Genomic DNA, 8,273 nt, shown 5'->3' with positions numbered 1-8,273 from the left:
TTAATTATTGGTTTTTTTATAGCAGTCCCTTAAATCACTACTATTTGATACTAGTCCCTTACATATGCGTATTTTGATATTATTCCCTAAAATTGCTTAAATATATTGATAAGAGTCTCCGAAGTTTGTTGGGGTTATTAATACCAATGAATATTCCATTATGTACAATTTTTATAAGGAATGGATAATTATATCCTCCCTTCTAAAACCCAAACCCACAAACCCGTTAAGACACGCAAACCGAACTCGCTACCTATTTCCATCTTCTCCAGTGGTCTTTTTCCATTTTTGAGTCTATAAAGGGTCATTGATACTCCTCCATTGACCCGGTCCCCTCTTCTAACCTAGATCTAATATCCTATTGTGAATTTGCCATGGAGTTTTCCATGTCTTCTGCTAATGAAGTTCCAGTTGATGGGGCTAACTCGAGGTGTTATTGTGGATTGTACTGCAAGACTCGGACTTGTGAGCAAGGTGATAATAAGGGTCTTCAATTCTATGGTTGCCCGCAGTATAGAAATGTAGGATTGGCAGTTGATGGCTCAGAATAGCTGTTTGGCAGGCTGACGGTCGACCGCGGGATTCTGACGGTCGACCGCATTTGTGCACAGGGTTCACTGTGCGTCTGGACCGTTGGCGGTCGACCGCAGAAGTTTCTGGATTTTGAGGCTGTTCTGGGATTGAGGGCGATGGATCGCGGTTGACTACCACGGTCGACCGCCGCAGCGGTTTCGGGTCTGGTTCTGTTTCCAGACCTGTTTCGTTTGGGATTGGTATAAATACTTAGAGGGTGTCTCTACGGTTTGAGAGCAGGAGATTTGAGCTGTTGAAAGGGGTTTTCTTTGGGCTTCTATTCTAGGAGCAATTGGAGAGATTGAGAGTTGATTTGCAGAGGGTTTATGAGAGATTTGTAACCCTAGTTTGTTCCTCTTGATTTCTAATAGTGAAAACTCCCCCCTCCTTGCCCCGTGGACGTAGGCCATTGCCGAACCACGTTAAAACTGGTGTTGATTGTTTGTGCTATCTTTTGGTTGTGTGGTTTATCTCTCTCGGCTATTTGGTTGGATCTCGGCATAGGGGTTTCTCCCCAACAAGAAATTCAACAAACAAGGATTGTGGGTTTTTTGCGTGGGTTGATGACAATCGGAGTTTAATGGTGAAAATGTTAAAGGAAGTAAGCATATTATCTAGGAAGTTTTGATAAAGTTCTGTTGTTGATGAAGATCCTTTTGGTTATATTGGGTTCTCTGATTTTTTTTTTTTTTTTTTGTAAAAATATTTAGCAATATGCTGTAATGTGTAATATCAGAGAAGTTTAATAGAATTAAGTAATTAAGTAATGAGTTTTCTTGTTAGTTCTTATAACTAGTGTATAACACACCCATGTCATAATATAACTATACACAAAGTATGCACCTATTATACATAATATACACAATATACATAAACATAGAAAGTACATAATATAACAATACACACAATATACACTTACTATACATAGTATGCACAATATCCATAAACATAGAGTGTACATAATTTACATGGTGCATTATACACTTATCATTCATATAAACAATAAAAAACAATGATAACCATCCTCTTCTACACATTTAACATGCAACAACACACATTAACATGTCAAAACCATCCTCTTCTTTTTATTTGCACAAAAGACACAAAACTTGTTGAAACCAATCATACCCAACATAATCATACTCTTCTCGTTGCAGATTTACACAAATGCACAAAATGCTATCAAGCTACTGTAAGTCTGTAACATTAAAGTCATTATACTGCATGAGTTTCATGTTGACAATATCCACAAAATGCCATGTACAAACTAAAACGTGGTTTTTAACTATTATACATAACTGTTAATAGATATTACATGGTGTACACAATCCAAAATTAGTCAAAATATCATGTACACATAGTAACATATATAGTAAGAAAGCTCACAAAATACACTTCTAGTCATCATATCAAAAAAATTACATGATCATGTACAAGACGACAAAGTTCAATACCAACCTCACATTGCCAAATGCTCCAGATCCTGATGCTTGAGTACTTTGGCTAGCTTGTTGTTGTGCTTGTTCTTCTTGTGAGAGGGGTGAATTGTGAGATGGTGGTTGTGGTGGACTCCAAGTTGCAGATGGTTGAGATGAACATGGTGGTGTAGATGGGTGTGGTGTGCTCCATGTTGTAGTTGAAGTTAGATGCATACCCTTTCCTCTTCCTCTAACAGCAATACTCTTTCCTCTAACAGCAGTACCCCTTCCCCTAACAACAGTACCCCTTCCCCTCCCTCTAATAGCATGTAGTTTTGACTTGATATTAGTTGATCCACCAACACTACAATCAAAAGGACAATGTTAGTACACAATATAATGACTTAGTAGACAAATCATGAACATAAATCACCTTGTTCCAAATGATTCATTGTGGTGTTGTTGTACACCTTGGCTACTTCCAGTAATGATATGTTCATTAACATGGCTACAAGCAATGGTGACATTAGCATGTAGTTAGTTAAATGACATGTAAATTTTAAAAAAAAAATTACCTTGTTGTATTAGCTTCTTGAGTACTGCCATCTGCTGCATTTATAGGATTTTTGCAAGACTTCTTGTCATGGCCTAGTCCTCTGCATCTTGTGCATCTGTGCACTCTCTTGCTAACTTGTGATGCTCTAGCCCTTCCAAGATCATTTTCACCTTTTCCCCTTATCCTCTTTTTGTTTGGCCTTCCCCTTGGTCTCTTTGTATGTGGAAGAGTTATTGTAAAATCCTTCATAAATGGTTCCTATTGGTTCTGTGATGGTAGAACTCCAATTTATTCTGCATAAGCCACCCTGTATCTGCATAAATTTGAAGCATACAAGTATTAGTACACTATATAATCATGCTAGAAGTAAATATATAAAAAAAAGTAGATAGATATAAGAGTGCATACCTATCCACACTGTAGTAGTTGTCACAATATGATGGCCAATCTTCATTTCTTATGGATCCAATATAATGAGCCACGTGTATACATAGCAACCCTGTAATTTGCCACTTCTTACAGCTACATGTATGATCTGCCACATTGATGGTCCTCTTTTCATATTCATTCTCCACCTCAGCCTCACCATCATTAGTGTGCCTAACTGTGTAACCTCCAACCTTCTTGCTCCTCTCCTGACAATATCTGTCTACATAAGATTCCAACTTTCCCTTCCATCTTAACCCTTGCTTTCTCTTCTTGTTGAATTTTGTGGCTTCAACATTGTAAAAAATTATTTCTCCAGCATTTTCAAAAAATTATTTCTCTAGCGTTTTCCCTTCCTGGCCTCTCCAAGCTCTATTATAATTGACAGTTTAACCACATTTAGCTTGAATTTGGCTTATAATATCATTAGGAGATATGTTATGATTCTTCTTGACATCTTTAAGAGTTTTGTAGGCAATCCAATAACAAGTAGCTTGTTCATTACCATAATTATTGACAACAACACATGTATACGGATTTCTAAGCCTTGTAACCTCCATAATTTGACCATCTTTCGGACCTTGCATCTCAGTTGCCACTCACAGTCCTCTCTTTTGCATTTAACTACCACTCTCACATGGTCATTTTTAACATATTGATAGTTAAAAATCCTCTTAATGCTATGTTGTTGTAGCGCGTACCTCAAGTGTTTAATGTCAACAAATTTATTTCCTTCATAAAAATGCTGGATCTTCTAAATCAAAGCTATAAACAGATTTCTCTTGAGCCTAGCTAATACTAGCATCATCTTCACTTCCTTTCTCATCCTCAGAACTATTCAATGAATGATATTCATCATCTAAAACATAGTCATCTGCATCATCTTCACAATCCTTTGCATTATCAACTTCTATTTAACTTATCTCCAACAATGTCATCTTGATTAGTATTCAAATTATCGTCATCAACTTCACCATCATTCTAACACCAGTTAAAACCATCTTCACCTAGCTAATCCCCTATCTGAATCGTCCTCCACTATCCCAGATTCACAAACCTATCATCATTAACCCCAAATTTCTTCTCTTCGTCGCTAGATAATTCATCCATGTCTATATAAATGGACTTGGTCAGCTTATGTGCATGCTCTCCAGGTGGATTTCTTCTCCTATTAGACACTGGTACATTCAAACTCATGCTTGGAACACTCTCAAGTGTTAAGAACAATTCAAGCCTCCTCCTCCTTAACTGATTTTTAATCACACCCATAAAAACACCATTAGTCTTGATTCTAGCAAACATTCTACGAATTGTTTCAGGAAATCTGTAGGACAACTTTATTATGTTACACTTAACAACTGATAGAAATTCTGAAATTAATTCACCCAACGTCTTCAATGAATTGCTACTAACATCTACTCTTAGTTTCTTTTGGTTTTCACACTCATATTTTTTTCCTACCAGTCCTAGGTATATTCCTCCAATACCCATTATACCTTAGTACAATTTCCACAATACCCTCCTCCATCAAGAATCAACAAATAAAACCAACATGTATTAACCACAACCATATTTCAAATATCAATTTAAACACACATGCAATGAATAAACTCAGTTACCCAAAAATAAGTACACATTTGATAATTGGCAGTAATAAAAAATCATCATAAAAATTAATTTCAAGGCATATTTCAAATGGCACCATACAAGTATATCAAAATTACAATAATTTAACATTATAATTAAGCACAATATCAATTTAAACCCACATGAAATGAATAAAAACTCAGTTACCCTAAAATGAATACACGCTTGAGGTATAACGGGCAGTAATAAGAAATCATCGTAAAAATTAATTTCAAGGCACAATATATAGTAAATATAATTCTAACTGAACAAGATCATCACAATGTACATACATCTACTTCAAATAGTCCCCACAAAAGTGCATAATTGAATAATAGACCACAAAGCCTTAATCTTTTAGTCCTAACAGAACAATAATACCCCAAAGGAATGAAGACTGCAAAATCAAGGGGAAAATATTTAATCAAACAAAATTACCTGAGCAACTGCTACTATACATCTTCACTTCACCCAAATCTTGTGGGGATTCTTCTTCTCTAGTTTGGCGGGTGTATTCAATGTATCGGGGGTATTTTAGTAATTGGACATCATGGGTCACTGTAAACCGAACCAGGGTTAGGGGATTTGGACAAAAATTCTAACAGAGGAACACTTATCTATATATTTAAGCAATTTGAAGGACTAATATCAAAATATGCATATTTAAGGGATTAATATCAAATTACTGGAGATTTAAGGGACTAATATTGAAAAACACCCTTAATTAGTTCAAAGTTTCAAATATGAGTGAATGCACGTGAGAGAGCACGGTTCTGCTGCTTATGCATCAGTGAGCACTCAGAGCATGGGCAGCAAGCTCCCAGCTCCGCTCTCAGCTCCGACGTGGCCAAGCTCTCCGATTTAACCCCCTCCAACAGCCTTCGAAGCGCTCCCAAGGACCTCCCAAGCGCTGACGTGGCTGCCTCCAGCTTCGGAGCTCCCACCCAACTGGGAGGATTTACAAAACCCCCCCTCCAAAATCAGAAATCGGCGGTGGGATCGGAGACTTCGGGGTGGGATCGGAGACTGAAGGCGGAGATGATGGCGGAGATGATGGGTGATGGCGGAGATGATTCTTGATGGCGGAGATGATGGCGGAGATGATGTCGACGAATTTGATGGATGATGGCGGAGATGATGGCAGAGATGATGTCGACAAATTTGGGGTTGGGTCTGTTGTCGAAGAGAGAAGATGAATTTAATTTTTTTTAATGGAGTGCGTTGTTTGAGGTGAATGAGTTGTGAAATTTTCGTTGAAATTGTGAGTTAGATAATCGAACGTTGTGAAAATAGCCGTTGAAAATTCATGTCGTTGGAAAATTTGACGTTGTGAAAATTGGACCGTTGAAAAATCATGCTGTTGAAAAAGTTACTGTTATAAAAAATCATCTATAAATTCGTTTCACTTCAATACACAAATCATCCCACACAACTCTCTCATAAAAAAAACTTTATATTTTCCTATCAAATTACAAATCTCATGGATCCCTCCCAAAACAACTACTATTCGCATCTCCTTACCGGTGAAGGATCGACCTTAAACTCGCTGTTCTATACAGAAGTCGTAGAAGAAGGTCATCCCATCGAGTTATCGCAATCCGCAACACAACAAGTGTCATCCTAAGAAACACCGACCACAAAGAAGAAGAAGGCTTACACGCGGTCCGAAAATTAGACTGTCCACGAGGATAAACTTCTTGTGTCTGCTTGGCTGAACACGAGCCAAGACTCCATCCAAGGCACGGGGCAACACAAAGATAAGTTCTGGCACAGAGCTAACGACTACTTTATCCAATACTCCACCGATCCAACGAGTCGCACACCAAACCAAATGATGCACCGTTGGTCAACGATTCAACTGTCGGTCAACAAGTTCTGCGGGTGCGTTGCTCAGATTGAAGGAAGACAAAGATCTGGTACGGGAATTATTGACCAGGTAAATATTTAACTTATAAGTTTTTATGTAAATATTTAACTTATATGTTTGATTATTCTAAATTTAACTCTTGTGTAGACTGCAGAAGTAAAAGAATTATACCAATCCCTTTATGGTAAGCCATTCGTGTTGGACCATTGCTGGATTGAGTTGCGTCATCACCAAAAATGGAACCAACAAACGGAAACTTACAATAAGATTCGATCACAGCCGAGAAGAACCACGAACTGTGATTCCTCACCAAATAATTCTAGCCGAGGAGATCTGGTACGGGTAAAATATTAAAATAGAAGAGGGGTTTTTTTGATATTGTTGGAGCTCCTAACTAGGAGCTTGTTGGAGCTCCATAAAAGAAGGAGTGTCTCCCAAGGCTTAATTTGTTAATTTTTTATTCTAAAATGCTTGAGAGCATGCTGACTAGGACTCCCAACTGGGAGCTTGCTGCACTTGCTCTCAGTATAAGTACTTGCTGTTTCCTTCGAATTCTCATAGGATTTTCTTTATTAATACACTCATATTTGATACAGAGAATCAAATAGCAAAAGAAAATATACGTATATAGAAAGAAAGTAGAAATCAATGTCAGCATGCAGCCTCAGCCTCAAATGTTGACAATTAATTGGAGCAGGCCCCACCTCACTTCAAATCACCGAAAGAAGCAGCAGCAAAGTTTGAAGAGGAAAAAGAAAACAAAAATGGCGGGTACCACAGTATAGTAAAATATGGTACTATTCACAAGTACGATACTATTCACAAATACGGTTACTGTTCATAAATATAGTTACTATTTACGTGAAATAGTAAGAAGTTACTGTTCGTGGTAGAAGCAATGACGGCAAAGTTCAAGATCGAGAAATTCGACGGGAGTAATTTCTCACTGTGAAAGTTGAAGATAAAGGCTATCTTGAGAAAAGATAATTGCCTGACGACCATCAGTGCAAGGCCGGACGACATCACAGATGATAAGAAATGAAACGAGATGGACGAAAATGCTATTGTAAATCTCCATTTGGCATTAGCAGACAGGGTGCTGTCAAGCATAAAGGAGAAGAAGACAGCAAAGGAGATCTGTGATACTCTAACAAAGCTATATGAGGCAAAATCCATGCATAATAAAATCTTCTTAAAAAGAAGACTTTACACTCTTAGGATGGCGGAATCTACATCGATGACCGACCACATCAACACCCTAAACACACTGTTCTCCCAACTCACAACGTTGGGGTATACAGTTGGTGCGAATGAACGTGTGGAACTTCTACTTTAGAGTCTACCTGACTCGTATGATCAACTCATCATCAACTTGACAAACAACGTCCTCACGGACTATCTAGTTTTCGACGATGTTACAGCCGCTGTTCTGGAGGAAGAAAATCGGCGTAAGAACAAAGAAGACAGGCAGTCAAGTTCGCAGCAAGCGGAGGCCTTGTCGGTGACGAGAGGAAGATCAACAGAACGTGGCTCCAGTGGAAGTCATGCCCATGGTAGATCAAAATCACGAAGTAAGAAGAATATCAAATGCTATAATTGTGGCAAAAGTGGGCACGTCAAATCGGAGTGTTGGCACAACAAGAAGAGTGGAGATAAAAAGACTTCAGAACCATCAACATCTTAAGGATACATTGTCAGCACGTCAGATGATGGTGAAATTCTATTCAGTGGAGCAACCACTGTTGATGAAGGCAGAAAGAAGTTTACTGATGTCTGGCTTCTAGATTCAGTAGCCTCTTGGCACATG

At 38.2% G+C, this 8,273-nt stretch overlaps 1 protein-coding gene across 3 annotated transcripts; it reads right to left on the bottom strand.

Moving 5' to 3' along the window:
• On the bottom strand, positions 1,835–3,271 carry LOC109845057. 3 transcript variants are annotated; one of them, XM_020414244.1, is made up of 4 exons: positions 2,956–3,271; positions 2,567–2,860; positions 2,425–2,499; positions 1,835–2,355 (listed from the first exon to the last, which is right to left on the bottom strand). In XM_020414244.1, exons 2-4 carry the CDS (start codon positions 2,794–2,796, stop codon positions 1,992–1,994), a joined length of 669 nt encoding a protein of 222 aa, XP_020269833.1. In that variant the 5' UTR covers positions 2,797–2,860; positions 2,956–3,271; the 3' UTR covers positions 1,835–1,991. The 3 variants fall into 3 exon arrangements, with proteins under 3 accessions (XP_020269833.1, XP_020269831.1, XP_020269834.1); XM_020414242.1 differs by lacking the exon at positions 2,956–3,271 and having other exon boundaries at positions 2,567–2,935; XM_020414245.1 differs by lacking the exons at positions 2,425–2,499; positions 2,956–3,271 and having other exon boundaries at positions 2,567–2,935.

The sequence above is a fragment of the Asparagus officinalis genome, chromosome 6 (assembly GCF_001876935.1).
Source record: "Asparagus officinalis chromosome 6, Aspof.V1, whole genome shotgun sequence".
Classification (NCBI taxonomy): Eukaryota; Viridiplantae; Streptophyta; class Magnoliopsida; order Asparagales; family Asparagaceae; genus Asparagus; species Asparagus officinalis.
The sequence above is the reverse complement of the archived record's forward strand: the minus strand, read 5'-3'. Positions and strand labels throughout refer to the sequence as shown.

What these genes read in the sequence shown, in the direction of transcription:
- LOC109845057 (XM_020414244.1), bottom strand. Translation starts at nt 2,796, where the DNA reads ATGAAGGATTTTACAATAACTCTTCCACATACAAAGAGACCAAGGGGA. An exon ending in CAAGAAGCTAATACAACAAG is followed by an intron (nt 2,500 to 2,566) that starts GTAATTTTTTTT and finishes CATTGCTTGTAG; the next exon opens with CCATGTTAATGAACATATCA. An exon ending in AATGAATCATTTGGAACAAG is followed by an intron (nt 2,356 to 2,424) that starts GTGATTTATGTT and finishes TTTTGATTGTAG; the next exon opens with TGTTGGTGGATCAACTAATA.